This window comes from Glycine max, chromosome 10, assembly GCF_000004515.6.
Source record: "Glycine max cultivar Williams 82 chromosome 10, Glycine_max_v4.0, whole genome shotgun sequence".
Classification (NCBI taxonomy): domain Eukaryota; kingdom Viridiplantae; phylum Streptophyta; class Magnoliopsida; order Fabales; family Fabaceae; genus Glycine; species Glycine max.
In genome coordinates, this window is record NC_038246.2 from 38,388,471 (window position 1) to 38,406,879 (window position 18,409).

At 32.8% G+C, this 18,409-nt stretch overlaps 2 protein-coding genes across 3 annotated transcripts; one reads left to right on the forward strand and one right to left on the reverse strand.

Annotated features, from left to right (window-relative positions):
• Positions 1-572: 572 nt before the first annotated feature.
• LOC100786114 (homeobox protein knotted-1-like 10) lies at positions 573-5,836 on the forward strand. Of its 2 annotated transcripts, none has more exons than XM_003535996.5 (5): positions 573-1,125; positions 1,317-1,427; positions 1,542-1,689; positions 4,227-4,477; positions 5,382-5,836. In XM_003535996.5, exons 1-5 carry the CDS (start codon positions 907-909, stop codon positions 5,541-5,543), a joined length of 891 nt encoding a protein of 296 aa, XP_003536044.1. In that variant the 5' UTR covers positions 573-906; the 3' UTR covers positions 5,544-5,836. The 2 variants fall into 2 exon arrangements, with proteins under 2 accessions (XP_003536044.1, XP_006589119.1); XM_006589056.4 differs by having other exon boundaries at positions 573-820.
• Positions 5,837-13,135: 7,299 nt separating this feature from the next.
• Positions 13,136-15,068, reverse strand: LOC100786994 (uncharacterized). The gene is made up of 2 exons (NM_001252969.3): positions 14,844-15,068; positions 13,136-14,219 (listed from the first exon to the last, which is right to left on the reverse strand). The coding sequence occupies exons 1-2, from the start codon at positions 14,911-14,913 to the stop codon at positions 13,486-13,488; spliced, it is 804 nt and encodes a 267-aa protein (NP_001239898.1). The 5' UTR covers positions 14,914-15,068; the 3' UTR covers positions 13,136-13,485.
• Positions 15,069-18,409: the final 3,341 nt, after the last annotated feature.

Genomic DNA, 18,409 nt, shown 5'->3' on the forward strand with positions numbered 1-18,409 from the left:
GAGGCAGAGAAAGACCCAAAAAGACTATAAGAGAGGTTATAAAAAAGGATCTCGAAATTAATGGTTTGGATAGAAGTATGGTACTTGATAGAACATTATGGCGGAAGTTGATCCATGTAGCCGACCCCACCTAGTGGGATAAGGCGTTGTTGTTGTTGTTGTATTATTATTAAACTTAAAAATAATAATTATTTTATTTTAAGTTCAATTGATGAAATTTTTACTATTCATTTATATCGTTAATGATTAAATTAGTTATAATTTAAGTTTTATTCAATTAATAATATTTTTTAATACTTACTAACACAATTTTTTAAATTATAAAAATCAATTAAAAAAAATATTTGATTTGATTAAAATTTCATAAATAATTTAATTCAAACCACACCAACTAATTTGTTGTTTGATTGAAAGTAATTTTAATCTAAGGTTGAGTAAGGTTGGGGAGAGGTGACCGGTGATGCGCACGCAGGCAGAGTCGCCAATGAAACATAGTTACGTGGCGAAATGTCACGTCGAAGTGAAAATGAGTGACTGACGTCTACAAATACGGCCTATACATGACTACTGTTATTATGAGCACACCTTAACCTTGTCAAATCCATTCAGAGCACTTGCCATTTACACGCACACAACTCTCTTTCACTCTTCCCTCTCTCCTTTCCCCCACCTTTTATTGGAAAAGAAAAAACAAGCTCTAGTCGCTTTCTCTCCCCCTTCTGCCTCATCAACCCTTCCTTCTCAGTTCTCAGTTCACAGTTCAGAGTTCTGCTTACACCAAATCTTCTTCTTGTTGGATTCTTCAAAAGAAACCTGCATGGTTTGCACTCTATCTGTGCTAGATCTTCTTTTTTTTTTCTTTTGTTTCAGTGGAGAGCATATATATATATATACAGCTAGCTACGGATGGAGGATATTTACAAGATGAATCCTCTTCTTTCATGTTCCGGCGGGGATGTTGTTAGGGAAGTTAACGTTAATTCCGCTACTGGTGCTTCTGAATTGAATCTTGGACTGGTGGCTAACAACTTCTTTTCGGATATTTCGGATCGGTTCATCAAGTCCCAGATCGCCACTCACCCTCTCTATCCAAATCTAGTATCCGCTTACATAGAATGCCGAAAGGTTTTGGTTTTGCCGCACCAGCTGCCATATTAATTATTTTTTGTTAGTTTGTTAGTTTTTGTTAGCTGGAATTCCAACACCTATCCCTTCCTCCTTTCACCCGCTGACATAATATTACCTTTTGTTGTTTTTTTTTTAATTAATTGGCTTTCTTCTCTTCTATTTATGCATTTTTTTATTATTATTGGAAGGTTGGAGCACCACCAGAACTGGCTTCACTTCTTGAAGAAATAGCCCGTGAAAGCTACCCAACGGATGCTCTTCGTGAGATAGGAGATGATCCTGAACTTGACGAATTCATGGTATTCCTTTGTTTTTTAATCTGAAACTGTTTTGCTTAAATTGAATAAGATTGATAGACTTGTATGTAGATATTTGAAATGAATATTTTAATTGTTGTAATGCTCGCATGTCAGGAGTCATACTGCGAAGTTCTTCATAGATACAAGCAGGAGTTGTCGAAGCCATTCAACGAAGCGACCTTGTTTTTGTGCAGTATCGAATCACAACTCAGCAATCTTTGCAAGGGAACACTGACAATGCCATTGGATAACAACCACTCAGGTAAAAGACTTGATTTCGTAAACAACTCAAGATTCATGTTTATTCTGCGAAGCTCGACTCGTCGTGTAAAAATGGCGTTGTGCCTTAAGGATCTGGGATATGGACTTTTTCCTTTATTATTTTGTTTTTAGGTGAGGACGAAACAATTGCCCTCTTTTGTACGTTGAAGATGGAAACGGGTTTTGTCTTATTTAATCAATTTTAAATAAATTAATAAATTAAATATTTACAATGAAGCCCACGTTACGACCATCTGACTTCTGTTAAATTGGATTCTCCCAATACACGTTCCAAAAATAAATAATAGTTAATTTACGGCAGTGTGCTTTTTTTTTTTTCTTCAGCTTAGTGTGTATTGGTCATGTGTGGAGTGTGCTTGCGTGTATAAATGACTAAGTTACTTATAAGAATAAGAAAATATGTACATACATGCAATTGCACACTCAAAAAAGAAAGGAAAAATGGAAATTTTTTGCTGCTGAATTTAGAATTGGGATATGGAAAGAAAGAGAGAAATGATGAAGAGGAAAAAGTGATATATGTGATGTGAAGAAAGTTAAGAAGAAAATGTGATAAAAATTGATATAGAACAGAAAAGGAGTGCATGGATATAATATAAATAATACTAATAAAAAAATAATGAGGTTCATTGATGTCTTCATAACTTTTAACAGTAGTCTAATGTTCAAGTGTCAGTCTCTATCTTGCTTTTGTTAGTAACCTGGATTCAGTAATTAAAATCTTGTGATTATCTGGATTCAGTATTAAGTCTTGTGATAGTCAAAGTCGTCTCTAGCATTTACTTACTAGTAGTTTCAATGCACTACCATCTTGATTTAGTTCACGGAGGTGGCCCTAGTATTTGACTGTGTGTGTATTTCAACATTAGATAGGGAAGAAGTTTATAGATTGTTATTTTGTTACTTGCAAATTGCAATGCTGCTGCTGTTAGGTTTGAACAGATGTCCATTATGTGGTTTTAAATCAATGTTGACTGTTTTATAGTATATCAGGAATTTATAAATGCTCCAAATAATCCCTTGCCCAGTTGTTAACATTTACTGCTTATCTTTGCTGCATCCTAGCATTAAATCATTTAGTTGAGGTGATAATAATTTCTCGAATAATTCTAGATTACTGTACTAATATCTTCTACTTACTTATTAGATAAAGAAAATATTGAATGTTTTAAGTTTGTAAGACTTGGAATATGGATGCATTTACTTTTACTTTTACTTTTTCTTTTAATAGTTTGGTCGCAAAGTATTATGAAAATTTGTAGGAGGATATACTCTAGCTCTTTTTAGTTTCCTGTCCATGTCTAAGCTGCATTATCTTTTCAATTTCAATATTGAATTTGTGGAAAATAGAAGTTGTTTGATTGGCTTCGGGAGCCCTGGCATATATGTTATGAAATGGAAATGTTTTAAGTTTTTGGGTGGTGCAATATGTTGGCATAGTTACCTGAAAATCTAAGGTGAACTTTACATCTTGTTTGTATATATAGAGTATAAGGCCATCAGCATTGCGCTTTTTCGTACGTGAAAGCGAAAGTGTCATGTTGGATCTTTTGCTATAAATGAGAAGAGTCAGTCTCCAATTGAAAATATTGAAGTGGGGGACCATTTTGATCCGATATCATGAAAGGATGAAAAAAAAGCAACAGAATATGTTCAGAAAGGCCTGACTTCGGCTTTTAATAATTGGTGTATAATTTCTAGTACTGCCACTCAATGATTATAGCAAATTTTTCATGTCATCTTCAAGTTTTCAGTGCAAGCTTTGGTTTTCACCATCAATATTCTTCCTCTGCACTAACCTTGTTTCCCTCCTGTTCTACTTCCCTCCTACTTGACCATTATGAAACATACTATCAACTTTCCATTCAATTAAGCCAGCCTCCTTAAAAACTAGAGAGTTGTTGCTAGTATTTCTCTTTAGGATGAGTGCAAACAATACTCTCCAACACATTCTCTCTTATGGGTTATAATTTTTTTAAAACTACTAAATCATGAGTGAGATTCATTAAATATGGAGTGTGAGTCACATTCTTGTAATATCCATTAAGTTTTAGTCAATAAGAGTATGTGTTAATTAGAAAGAGTGTTGCTAGCACTCTTAAACTAAACCACCCAAGCATATATTGCTTTTTGACTCCCGCGGGTGGCTTAGTGTCCACATTTAATGTTAAACTATGACTCGAACAAGATTTTCTTCGAAGGAGAATACTTTGGGAAGCCAGAAGAAAGAATTATATATTGCTTTTTGACATTACTTACGTTTTCTATGTATGTTTCATGTGCTTTAATTAGTCCCTCGTTTTCCATTTTATGATCCTTTTGTTTTGTGCACAAATTCAAGAAAGACTGCTAAAGTAATTTTAAATTAACATGCTGTTTGGTCAGTCATTCACTAATCACTATCTCTTAAACTGAAAAGTTAGACCATTTGTGTCCTGGAATGTTTAGAACCCTGGTAGTGCTTATTCAGTTATTTGTGGGAAGCATTTTGATTCTCTTTTTTTGCATTTTTGTCAGATGAGGCCGCTGGAACATCAGAGGATGAATTGAGTTGGGAGAAGGTGGAAGCAGTTGAAGGTCACGAATCTTCTGGCCCACGTCCAGGTGATCAAGAGCTTAAAGAAATGCTCCTTCGTAAGTATGGTGGTTATCTTAGCAGCTTGAAAAAGGAATTTCTTAAGAAAAGGAAAAAGGGTAAGCTACCAAAGGATGCAAGGATGGTACTCATGGACTGGTGGAACACCCACTATCGGTGGCCTTATCCTACGGTAATTGAAATTAATATCATCAAGTATATATCTACATAGCTATATAGCATACCTTATATGGTGTATTGTTAACATTATGTGATCTTATTTGAAATATGCCAAAATCAAGCCACGGCCTTGAATATATTTATATATATATGCCCATCAGCAATGATTTGAAATCCATTTTTTTATTATGGTCAAGTAGTGTGTTTGTTATGTTAACACTGCCCAAAACATTCAAATTGCTTATTCCTGAAAATTTGAAACTTGGTAAATTTTGTGGCTGATCTGTATGTTGTAGTGATAGTGATTTTCTTCTGAAGGTAGTCCATCACTGGAGAACTCATGCCTGACATATTTGTACTGCATTCCCCATGCCTTTCCAAAGGGAAAAATGTGTTTTTAATCCCTATATTTTCACTTAAACTTGGTTTTGTTCTTGTACTTCTAAACTCATGAATTTAGTCTTCCAACTTTTGAAAATATATCAATTTAGTCCCTTTTCATGTTTAAACATAACATTCAGTAACCGTTTTTGACTGCTACAAAGTTGGAGGAAACTAATTTCACATATTTTCTTAAGTTATATGACTAAATCAATTTACAAGTATAGGGACCAAAACTAAGTTCGACCGAAACTACAAGGATCAAAAACATTTCTTCCTTTTATATATTTCCTAGTAGAGGATGAACTCTACAAAGTTTTGTATGAACTTCTAAATTTAATGTGCGGTCATGAGTAATTTGATTTGTTAGTAGCAGAAAATGTGGATGAAATTGGGTAATTTAAGTATGCCTACTTCAATTTGCCCATGCAACTTACCATGAGCACTTGTGGCCAATTAATTAATCAAGCACAGTTTCCATTTAAACATTTATTGCTAAATCTTATATAAATGCCTTGCAACAAATCTTTTGTTAGGAGGAGGAGAAAGTGCAGCTATCAGAAATGACTGGACTTGATCAAAAGCAGATCAATAATTGGTTCATCAATCAAAGAAAACGGCATTGGAAACCATCAGAGGACATGCGATTTGCCATTATGGATGGTGTAAGTGGCAGTGGCTTTGGAGGACCTATCTAATATATTTCTGGAGATGGACCGTGTTGATTCCTGCTACTTGTACCTTCCTGCTCGTGTGATGTGTGTATACGTTCTTTTCCACGAGATATGTATTAATTTTTTGAACCTGCATTTGTATGCTAAGTAAATAGGTCCTTCAGCTTATATATATATGCAAGAGTGTAAAAAACCTGTAGCTAATATACGCGACAGTGATAATCGATCAATGCTACTGAATCATTATTTCATGACAATTTACATTATAGTAGTACTATTGCTTATTTTTTTAAATTCGATAATCATTATAATATTAAGACACGGATGGTAATATAGTTATTTTATATTTGCTACTAAAATACGCTTGGAAGTTTTTACTTTCATCTTATCCGTGCATGTTGTTGAACTTTGTATAGCTGTTCCAAATTGATGTTGCGGATGAACATGCAAATGCAATGAAGTGAAAATAATCATCAATGATTTTAGCAACTTGCCAACTTGACCTATTATGGGTGATGTTTCTGCCTGAGGCACAAATGCTCAATTAGTCCTGTCAATTTGTCTTGTCTTATAGTGATATTGATGATAGTGAAAAATTATTTTGTTATAAGATGTTTTTATTTGGAGAAAATCTTGAAGAAAACTTTTACATAGGTATATTGGAATAGAATTTTAAAAGATTATTTTAGTATAAAAAGTCTTATGAAATTTAAAGATTATGTATCAATATTATGAATTATCATATTAATTTAAAAAAATGAAAAAAATATATTGGGGAGGAGTATACATAACATATTTTTATTTCAAAAAAACAAAAAAAAAACATATATGACACACATTTTGAAAAATATTGAAAAGAGAAGAGAGTATATATGATGAGAGAGAGAAAAGAAAGTTTGATAACCAATAGAAAAGAAAAAAAATTCTAGCAAAATCTTAAGGATTTGAATGTGATTGTTTGATAGATATTTTATATTAAAAAGTCTGATAAAATTTATCAAAATCTTTCTTAAAAAATAATCCGTTGAAATTTTTTATATTTTTGGATATCAAAAGAATTTTTATAAGTTAATAAAAAACATCCTAATTCAATACACCCCCTAAGACTTTTAAGATTTTTTAAGGAAGACAACAAAATTCGATGGTATTCAATTAGGATTTTTTCATAACTTATAAAAAGTATGTTGGTATTAAAAAATATACAAATTTCGATAAATTATTTTTTGAGAAGGATTTGATGGATTTCATCAAACATTCTAGTATAAAACATCTATCAAACAATCATACCTAAACCCTTAAAATTTTGTCAGACTTGTTTTTTTATTATTGGTTACTATACTTTCTTTACTCTCTTTAGACACACTCTCATTTATTTAATATTTTTCAAGATGCGCGTGTCATATATATTTTCCTATTCTTTTGAAATAAAAAATGTCAAATATACTCTTCCCCTCGATACTTCTTTTTTGTTTTTAAAATTAAATTAATGTTTATCTTATCTGTTAAAATTAATCATGTTTTTCTTATACTGACTATGTCTATCATTTGTTCAACATAATATTTTCATAATTTTCACTCTTAATTTCATCATTCAGATAACCCAGTAATCCCATACCAATTTTTCACCCTCACTATCCCTTTATAGCATATGTTTATTATTACATCACATTTAAATATGTCATTAGATTCATCATGAAATAATTGTAGTAATTAAAGAAAATCATAAAACCAACATATAATTTAAAATCTATTATTCAAATCCAAAAGTGACAATAAAAAGATGTTATTGCAAGAAATATTAGTATATGAAGATATATAAGTTATAATCAATATAACTATTAAAAGATTAAAAAAATTATATTGGTTTTACTTTTTTTTTATCCAAACATCAACATTTTTTTTTGTTAACTCTTATAATTTTGAATGTGTTTTTAAAAATTCACAAAATCCTTTCAAATCTTATAAATTTATAAAATCCTTTCAAATCCTTTAAATTCTTATAATATAAATTCATTAAAAATCAAACTATCATAAAAGTCTTGTAAAAAAATATGATAAGTCATAATATTCTTACATAATTTTTAAAATTCGCAATACTTTTTTATACTAAAATAGTCTTTTAAAATATTAATCCAATATACCCCCTTAATTAAATATCACGAAACTTATTTGTACCATTTAAAAATCCTGATTGAATATCACAAAATTTTTTTATAAAAAAAATCTTTTAAAATTGGTTGAAATCCTAGTCCAATACACATGTCTTATTTTTCATTCTAAGATATATATTTTTATTGAGACTTTAAATCAAATAATCAATTGTGGGTTCAAGTACTGAGTACCCAGTTGTGTTAAATGCTTGGAGTGAGGATTCTATTGCCCGACCCAGAATGATTTTACCCGGCTCAATGATTGTCTCTAGGTGAAGGATACATGTATTTTAAAAAAATCAATTGTGGGTACTTTTTAATTAATTTGATAGTATTTAACTTTCAATTGAATGACATAGAATTTAGTTAATTTAATTAACCTTTGAAATGTGAGCAAGTTTAGAATTCGATTTGTCAATATCAAATTTGATAGTAATCTTAACATTGCGATTTTGAACAATTATATTAACTTGTACACAACGTTTAACTTTTTCTTTGCCGTGGATGTCAATCGAAATACAAATCCAAAGTACGAGGATTTCTAAGTTATGAATCTAATTTGAATAAGTTCTTAAAGAAACTTTATTTAATTGAACTCTTTGAAACAAGATTAAATGGAAAGCTAATTCCAATGCAAAGAAATTAATTTAGATGAAAGTAAAAGAACTTCAGGTAAAAATGTATAAATTTGAAAGAAAAAATAAAAGTACAAATTGAGTATGATAAATCTCAAACCCAATGCTATAATTGTAAAAAGATTGTCCATTATGCTTTAGAATGTAGATTTACCAAGAATAGAGTTGAGGAGGAGAGTAACTATATGGAGCAAAAAGATGAGAAGTTTGAAACAGTGCTCCTAGCACGTGGAGGCAATGAAGGTAGCCAAGAAAACACATGGTACCTTGACACTGGTGCAAGCAACCATATGTGCGAAAAAAGAAGCATGTTCGTGGATCTTGACGAATCAATAAGTGGCAATGTCTCATTTGGTGATAATTCTAAGACTCATGTAAAAGGCAAAGGTAAGATCTTAATTCGTTTGAAAGATGGAGGACATGAATTCATATCAAATGTTTACTACGTCCCAAATATGAAGAACAATATTTTGAGTTTAGGACAATTACTCAAAAAAAGCTATGATATTCACATGAAAGATTCAAGTCTTTCCATCAGAGATGGGAGAAACAACCTAATCACTAAGGTGTCAATGTCAAGAAATAGGATGTTCTTGTTGAATATCCAGAACGATGTTGCAAAATGTCTTAAAGCTTGCTACATTGATGCATCCTAGCTATGACATCTTCAATTTGGGCACTTAAATTTTGGAGGCTTAAGTTTCCTATTAAAGGAGAAGATGGTAAGAGGACTACCCTCTATTAACTACCCTGATCAACTCTATGAAGGATGTTTACTTGGAAAGCAATTTAGAACGAGTTTTCCAAAGGAGTCAAACTCAAGAGCTAAGAAGCCACTCGAGCTAATACATGCTGACGTCTATGGGCCAATCAAGCCAAGCTTACTAGGTAAAAATAACTATTTCCTTCTTTTCATTGATGATTTTTTAAAGAAAAACATGGGTCTATTTCTTAAAACAAAAATCAGAAGTCTTTTTCACCTTCAAGAAGTTCAAAGCTGTAGTAGAGAAAGAAAGTGGTCGAGAGATCAAAGCCATGAGAACTAACCGAGGAGGAGAATTCACTTCCAAAGAGTTCTGAGAGTTCTGCGAAGAGAATGGTATCAGACGTCCCCTAACTGTTCCAAGACACCCCATAAGAATGGTGTGGCGGAAATAAAAAATAGAACAATCCTTGATGTGGCTCGAAGCATGCTCAAAAGTAAGAAACTGCTAAAAGAATTTTGGGTAGAAGTTGTGGCGTGTGTAGTTTATCTGTCCAATCGATCTCCGACAAGAAGTGTATGGGGAAAGACACCACAAGAAGCATGGAGTGGAAGAAAGCCTTGTATCTCTCACTTAAGGATCTTAGGGAGTATAGCTCATGTTCATGTCTCAGACGAGAGAAGAACAAATTAAACTTAATGACAAGAGTGAGAGATTCATCTTCATCGATTATGATTCAAGTGCAAAAGGGTAGAAGTTGTACAACCCCAACAACAAGAAGATGGTAATCAGTCGAGATGCGGTGTTTGACGAAGAAGGGCAATGGGACTTTGAGACTCATGAAAAGGAATACAACTTTTTTTCCTCAACTTAAAGAAGAGAAGACACCTCAACATGTTCAACAAGAGCTCACCCCATCAACATCAACCACTCACGAAGACACTTTGCCATCTCCTAAGAGTGAAAGGGTTGTGTCACGCACAAGAACCGTCCAAGATCTTTATGATCAAACTGAGAGATTGGATAATATCACACTATTTTGTCTCTTTGCAGACTGTGAACCAGTGGACTTTGAAGAAGTTGTGCAAGATAAAAGAAGGAGAGATGCAATGGACAAAGAAAATAATCCATCAAGAAGAAGAACACATGGGAACTCATCTCCCTTCCAAAAGGGCACAAGGCTATCGGTGTCAAGTGAGTGTATAAAACAAAGAAGAATGTCAAGGGAGAAATTGAAAGATACAAGGCAAGGCTAGTTGCAAAAGGTTACGGTCAAAAGGTTGGGATTAATTATAATGAGGTGTTTGCTCCGGTCGCTCACCTGGAGACCATAAGACTAATACTCTCTCTTACAGCTCAACACAAATGGAGAATTCATCAAATGGACGTGAAGTCTGCCTTCTTAAATGGAGTCCTCGAGGAAGAAGTGTACATCAAGCAACCGTTGAGATACAAGGTGAAAGAAGAAGAAGACAAAGTTATCAAGCTAAAGATGGCGCTTTATGGACTAAAACAAGTTGCTCAAGCAAGAAGACTTTATCAAGTTAAGAAGCTTACTTGGAATGATAAATCAAGTTTAAGAGGGGATGTTGAATAATATAAACTTGACTTAGCTCATTAATCAAGTGTTAGGCCCATTAGTTTGTGCTACTACTCTAAAGAAACTTCTAGAGAAGTGTAAAAATAAGTAAAAGTAATATTTAAGTAAAGAAGTGTGTAAAACTAAGTAGTTGGGAGAAGTGTGTATAACTCTCCCTTGAAATATGTGGAAACTTTCTTGATGTATCTAGAACTTTTCCTCTTAAAAGGGGGAGAGGTTGTCATTTGTAAGGGGATCAAAAGAACCAACGAAGCCAAAACAAAAATATTTCTCAAGAAATAAAAATTAACCTTCTTTCAAATATTCTCTCTTCCTCCATTTCTCTCAAATATTTTGTATAACATTCTCCTTTCCAACAATTGAATCATATCAGAAGATATACAGTAGTATCCAGAATCCTATGGACTCCTTTTATTCTAGATTCCAACTCCTTCTTCCGCCTGAAAATGTTGCCAAAGGTGTCCTTCTTGAACTGGATTGCTTTTTCCTTAACCCCCTTTAATTTGCTGAGAGTATCCCCCTAAACTAGGCCCCAAGTCTGGGATACAAGGTTCCTAATTAAAGTCAGGGTGAGTTGTCCAAGCTGCCTGAAAATGAAAGTTTCCTATCAGTCTGGGATATAATTGACGAATATGTCGTTTCCCATCACGTCCCAACTTGCCTCGTATGTTCCATGCAAGAATATAAATACTATTGAAGCTATTCATAGGAAACAAAACGAGAGTTGGTGAAAAAAAGGGGTAACCCCCCTTACGTGACCATTGCCGAAGTGGACCCCTCCTCGGTCTTTGATGGTGCAACACTTTCTATCATCATATCATTCCCTGATGGTGCATGGGTTATAGTTGCATGTTCGTCAACTAGTGGCATCTTATAATGTGTGTTGGAAATAGGAACAAGTGGGATAGAGGACTTGGTACCATTTTCAAGGTCAAACACATTTTTTTGAGGTTGAATGGAGCTAACCTAGTCAGGTGATGGTGGAGTATCTCCATGTGGGGCCTTCCCTTTAGAGTTAGCACCACGAGTTGATAAAGGGAGCATACTTGAAGAATTTGTTGACCTTGGCCTCTTATTTTGAGAGGAGTAATTACTTGGCCCACTTTTACTAGCAGCACCAAAAGTGATCCCACTCTTAGCAATATTCTTTTTACGATTTTTATGCCTAACCACCATCCAATCACCATGTAACGGCTGTGTATCATCATCATCAGTGCTTTTTTTGGGTAACCGAATTGGTATGATTGACTCTCCATTATTGCATGATTCCATATTAATTGTGTTATCCGAATCAGTTATGGGATTTGCGTAAGGTGATCGACCGTAGCAGCCACATGTAGAACATATACGGTGAAATCCCTCGTACGTACTCAACCTTGTACCAGAAGCCTCTCAGCTAAACACGTCCAACAACCGGCTTTGTTAGATCAATTTCCACATGCTCTCATCTTAATAGAACAAATTCAAGCCCGAGAATCGAATCCACACCATCGTTCTCTCTATCTTCGCCGTCAAGTAGTGATCAAACACCATCCACGATCGAATTTGACCATATAGTAGTCATTGTCAATGTCCAACATGTCATAACCTGCTTTAAGCTTCCACTGCCTCGTCAATCTTTCCTTCGGGATGGGAAAAGTCACCCTTGATCACAAGAGCGTCCAGCCAAGGTGCGCAGATATCTTCGAAGACAGAGTCGTCAATATGCACCATCGTCCGGTGGTTCATTGCTGGAGCCATTGCCATTCATAAAACCCGTAGTGAACTCGTAGCCCTGCGTTGAAGCCATTATTCACTTGGAAATAAATTAAACCTCTTTCGATTAGTGGTGGAGGTTTTAATTGTGGAATTATAGGTTCTAATCTGCGTAATATTATTGTTTTTTGAAATTCAATCTCAGTAATATTATTGTACATAGAAAAATGCGGCAAATCATTTCAAGTCAGCAAGGGTGAATCCTGCTCCCCTTAACTTCTCTCTTAAAAATATTTTCTATATAATAAACGTATAATCTCATAGTTTATTAATTAATTGATGTGTTATACATGTTAAATTTTATTAGTTTTTATTGGTTCTTCCCATGTTTATTTTCGGGACATATCCTTTGTCTTCTTAACCAATCGGTAATAAAAAAGTGATTTTATATTATGAAATCACCGTCAGGGTTTCACACAAGCAACCCCTATTATTGATTTCATGCAACGGAGTGTAGCCAAGTCTTCATTCTAATGATTGACATGCTCCTTTCATGTGACCCATCTACAATCACAAGTAAATATACCCTAAAGACCATGTGTTTAATTTAATTAATTGCTATTTGCAACCATTGTTGTAAAGGAGTGTTTTTGTATACCCCCTCCCCTCCCCACCCTCGAATGAATTTCGTCGCAACCAATTTTTGCTATAAGATTAAGGATACGCTTCAAGCCTACTGAAAAAACCATTTTCACTATATAGTTTCAACCAACTTCTCTTTGTGACTTCATTTTTTTATCCATTGAATCCAAGCGAAGCTATTTAGAGTTTCTTGAAGGCTGAAGGCAACAGATACATTGAACAATAGAATAATTGGTGGGACCTTCTACATTCGCCAATTACAAGAGGTGGAGCACTTATAAAGTCTCCAGGGGTTAGCAATCCCTGTTATATTGAAGCAAAGACATTAAAGAAAAACACCAATAATCGACCTAAAGTTTGAGCAAGTACCAATATATGAACTTAAAAATTTCATCTGTTCAGAATCTTTTAATGTTTCATGGCTCTGAGGTTCAGTAGAATAGGCATTGGATTCTTTCTTTGCTGAGAGATGATTTTGTCAACACTAAAGGCCCTCGGAGCAGCCTGAAATTTTATCAATATATGAACTGCAAATTTTCATCACAGTTCAGAATCTTCATATGTTTCATAGCTCTGACGTTCAGTAGATTCATAGGCATAGGATTCTTCACTGGGAGGTGACTCATAAACACCAGAGCCTTCAGAGCTGTCATAAACAGGAGTTTCCCCAAAAAAGGAGGAACTTTCAGATCGTTTGGATTTTTCATGAACTTCAATTTCTCCTGTCTGAACAAATTGCAACAACAAATGCACTCCATTGACCACATCATAAACCATTAATCCTATTCTACCACCAACCCAACTGCCCAGGTGACTTCCAAGAAGATAGCCAATTCTACCAAGCCTTTGCTCCCCAAGGAACCCTCCAGCATAAGTACCAAACAAAGTACCAGTGCCTCTAAGGAACCCTTCTGTGACAGTACCACCATAGTAAATAGCTTCAAAAAAGTCCCATCCAGAGGAAATGATGGGACCTATAATCCGCTTGGCTTGACGGGAAGCCAATTTTGCTGCCTTCTTACCTTCTTTCTGTGCATGTTTTGCTGAATCTGTTGGGGACATCCCCTGAGTAACAGCATCAACGAGGGCAGACTCAATTGCTTGACTCCTCGCTCTTTCAGCATGAGAAGACCTAATATTGTAAAAATAGAGCTTCACACCTTCCTTGACAGCACATGCTACAGTTCCAGAACCCATATCAAAGCAATTTAAGATTGTAAACTTTCCACTCTGGGATGACCCCTCCTCCCCAACAAGTTCCCTGCATTTTTCAGCTGAAAAGAGCAACTTACATTAGCATAAACAGACACTTGAATTACCAGACGGGGTAATTTCGAGGTTTTCAACAATCAAACATGACAATCTAAGGTAAGAAATGAAAAGGAATAAACCGTCAATTTGGTCCCTTATGTATTACCCTCTCATGTATTACTCATTCAGTCACACTCTTGAATAGTCCGTGAAGTAATAAGAAAACAAGACTATATAACTATACAAGTAATCATTCAAGTATTGAATATCTATCAAATTTAGCCTCTAAGTTGATATATTTTACTAATGTTTTGGGGACCGGTTTTTCAATTTTGAGAGATTACTTAGCATGATTTCTAATACTAGGAGGGATTACTTATATAACTTTTTACTTTGAGGACCATTTAGGAAAGAGGATAATGTTTAGAGGATGAAATTTAGGGCTTTAGATATAATAAAGAGACAGACAAATTAGCGTGAACTAAAATTTTCAGATAGGCTTTGTTGATAAATGTCATGTAATTAAATTTAAATATAAAAGAATTGTAAGGTCAAAACAAGCAGCAGAAAATTAGAAAGATTTGCGATCTGTACCAACCCAGATCTTAAATTTATAGAATAGTTTGAATTTGAATAAAGTAAAGTACCTGTGAAGCTAAGAGCAATGATGGCAACCACGGAGATGAGCAAATGAAGCCTCCTACTCTCGAAATCCATGGCGGTAACAGAAAACCCTAACTAAGCCTCTAGTCTAGATCATAGAGCAACTATCGCGTATAACAGCCAATTTGAATGGTCTTACTTTTAATGCTTGAACAACCGTGTGCCTTCTCCGCGGCCTCTTCACGGCGATGACATTGACCGTTGACCACAATACCCAGAAGAAAACCAACCGTCTAGAAGACTAGAAGGAAGGGCTTTGCTAGGTGCACATATTGCCCAATCCCCAGCATTAAAATAAAATTTCAAAAATATCCTTTTTGTTTTTATAGATTACATAATTGGTATAAGGATTATATCATTCCTAAGTATTTTTTTTAATTTTTCAGTAAATTAATTTTTTTAATAGTAAATATTTTTTATTTATAAAAAATATACATATTAAATAATTAGTATGAGTTATATCAAAATTAATTATCATAAAATTTATTATTTAAATTTACATATATATTAAATATACATTAAAATTTTTAGTGTTATATATAATAATATTATTTATTTTATAATATAATTAGACTATTACTTCAGTTATTTAAAATATTATATTAATAATTTGAAAGTCATATGTTTGACTCTACTTAAATTATTAATTTTAAATTAATTTACTTCTTCATATCCCTTATAAAAAAAGATAAAATGAGAAAATTATAAAATTAATGGGTGTACATAGATGGAGGGAGGAATCATGAACCAGTGGGCCAAACCATTATAGACCAAAAACAAATGGGCAATTGCTATTTCCACTCCCCCTTCATAGTGATACACTCCTTTTTAATACACACCCCTGATAGTGGGAAGAAGGATTCTCCCGGCCACACCTCCCTCTCTGTACGTGGCTTGATCAAACCAAGTTCACACAAAGGCAAACACCATAATATTGTCACTTCTCCTCCCCGGGAGCAAAGGTTGAAATTTAAAGGGATGACGACAACAGTGAGCCTGAACAAACAAAAGGGAATACGCCATCTATTGCCAAACACTTTACATATTATTAGCCCGCATACCCAAAAACTGCAAAAGCAAAATCTGAACAAAATTAAGAATATGCAGTTGAAGTTTCACGTTGCCCATTTGATAAATCAAGAATCTGACCATAAACCATCACAAACAAGACCTTCTTACCATGAATCAACAATAACAAACATATAGAGTTTTCTCCCATCAGTAGCAATTGTTGGTTGTATAATTTTAGGAGAGCCTATTGGATTAGGATTTTAAAAAAATTTTAAATTTTTTTATATAAAAAAGTCATGTGATATTTAATCAGGATACTTTACGGTATTTAATTAAAACTTTTAAAATTTTGTTAACAAGAATAATAAAATCCAGTAATATTCAGTTAAATTTTTTTTATAACTTATAAAAAGTCTTTTGGAATTCAAAAATATATATATTTCAAATATTTTTTTTTAAAAAAGGACTTCATCATACTTTTTAATATAAAATATTTATCAAACAATTTCATCCAAATCCTTAAAATTCTACTAGTTATTAAACTTTCTTTTTTCTCATCACACATATTATTTTAAGATTCTACTAGTTATCAAACTTTCTTTTCTCTCATTATATATATATATTATCTTTTCTCTTTAATCTTCTTCCATATGCATGTGTCATATATGTTTCTCATATTCCTTTGTAATAAAAAATATCAAATATATTTCTTCTCTCCGAACTTTCTCATTTGTTTTCTAAATTAATGTTTGTTTTATGGGTTAAGGCTAACCATGCTTACCTTATATTGACTATATTCATCACATGCTCAATGTAATATTTTTATAACTGTGACTCTTAATTTTGTTATCCATATAACTTAGTAAGCTTCCTACAAATTTTTCACCTTCACCACTCTCTTCTATCCCATTTAAATATATCATTAAATTTATCATGAAATTATTTTATTAATTAAAAAAATTAACATATAATTTTAAAAGAATAAGAAAATATTATTGGAATAATGGTTAGTATAGGAAGACATAAAACTATAATCAATTTTGCTATTAAAAGATTTAAAAAATTATATTGGTTTTATTTTTTTATTTATTTTTATCAAAATCTCATCATTTTTTATTATTTTTTTACTAACTCTTGTAATTTTGAATGTATTTTTAAAAATTCATAAAATTCTTTTAAATCTTATAAATCTATAAAGTTCTTTCAAATCCTATAAATTCTTATGATACAAATCTATTAAAATCTAAACTATCATAAAAATTTTATAAAAAAATCTAATAAGCGATAATATTCTCACATAATCTTTAAAACTCACGGGATTTTCTTATAGTAAAATAATCTTTTAAATTCAATATCTTTGTTTAAAAATTGATACCAGTACTGCATAATTGTGACAGAACCAGTTTACCAAGATAATATATATCCATCTAAAACAACTTTGCACATCACATGTTTGACAAAAAAAACCTGGCTCAAACATGTGACTCTTGGGACAAGAGGCAAAGAGGGTTGATAGGTTGAATGATGATAATGTCATGGTAGAGTGAAATTGAGAATAGCTACAACAGCCAATGTTGAAAAGACAAAGTTCAGTTCATTCAACCCAATATTAGGTCTTGAAGCCTCACAAAGATTGAAACAGCGCAGCGTGGACGTAGTAAAGAGACTAGAGCGAAAAGGGGGAGTGGATTTGTCAGGTTATTTTTTGAAATAAAAATTAGAAGGGAAGTGTAGTAGCAAAAAGAGGGAGTGGATATTGGAACTCCCAACAAATGCTGCAAATGTGGTGTGGGCACGGTCTAAAATGGCTTTTACTTCCCTTACCCACAAATTTTCATCCTACACCCCTTTTAATTTTCATAATTTCCAACAATTCCTTCTTTGTTTGTTTATATTTTTTTCGATATCATAATATTACCAGATCAAGGAAACTTTCCGAAATGCAAATAGGGTGTGATTTTACGGATTAAGTCAAATTAATATTCTCGATTAAGTTTTCCGGAACACACAAATTGCAATATGCAAAACATAATTTGGATAATGAGTTGAATGTTGCGTATTACTCAATCTGTAAATACACACTTTTTTTAATACATTTAGGATTAGTTATTCCATAATATATAGTATTATATTTTGGATTACTAATTCTAAAAGGGTTTATTTAACTTTCGAGAAGGTTTAGCTAAATAGGTCACTTCATTAGATTTAATAGACTTTTTTTTAAGATTTATTGACCTAGCTTATTTGACTAAAAAATGTTTTTAGAAAAGCTTATATCTAATCTTTATTATAATGATCTAAAATGATGCAGACCCACCATAATGAATTAAATATTAAACTATATTATTCATGAAAATGCTACTCATTTTTATATTATTTAATAAGAGAATGCTAGTGACACTTTTTAAATATTTTTTTACGATTGATTAAAATTTGTTAAAAATTATCTATTTTAATAGGTTTTATTTTTCATTTAATGATTCTCTCTTTATTTATTTAGGAGTATGAGTATGACCCACCAAATTTGGTGATACTTTTC

Bases quoted from the DNA above. Each gene is read 5' to 3' on its own strand.
- LOC100786994 (NM_001252969.3), bottom strand. From the start codon at position 14,913: ATGGATTTCGAGAGTAGGAGGCTTCATTTGCTCATCTCCGTGGTTGCC. The intron at 14,220-14,843 runs GTACTTTACTTT...TGCTCTTTTCAG, and splicing joins CATTGCTCTTAGCTTCACAG to CTGAAAAATGCAGGGAACTT.
- LOC100786114 (XM_003535996.5), top strand. From the start codon at position 907: ATGGAGGATATTTACAAGATGAATCCTCTTCTTTCATGTTCCGGCGGG. The intron at 1,428-1,541 runs GTATTCCTTTGT...CTCGCATGTCAG, and splicing joins CTGAACTTGACGAATTCATG to GAGTCATACTGCGAAGTTCT. The intron at 1,690-4,226 runs GTAAAAGACTTG...CATTTTTGTCAG, and splicing joins ATTGGATAACAACCACTCAG to ATGAGGCCGCTGGAACATCA.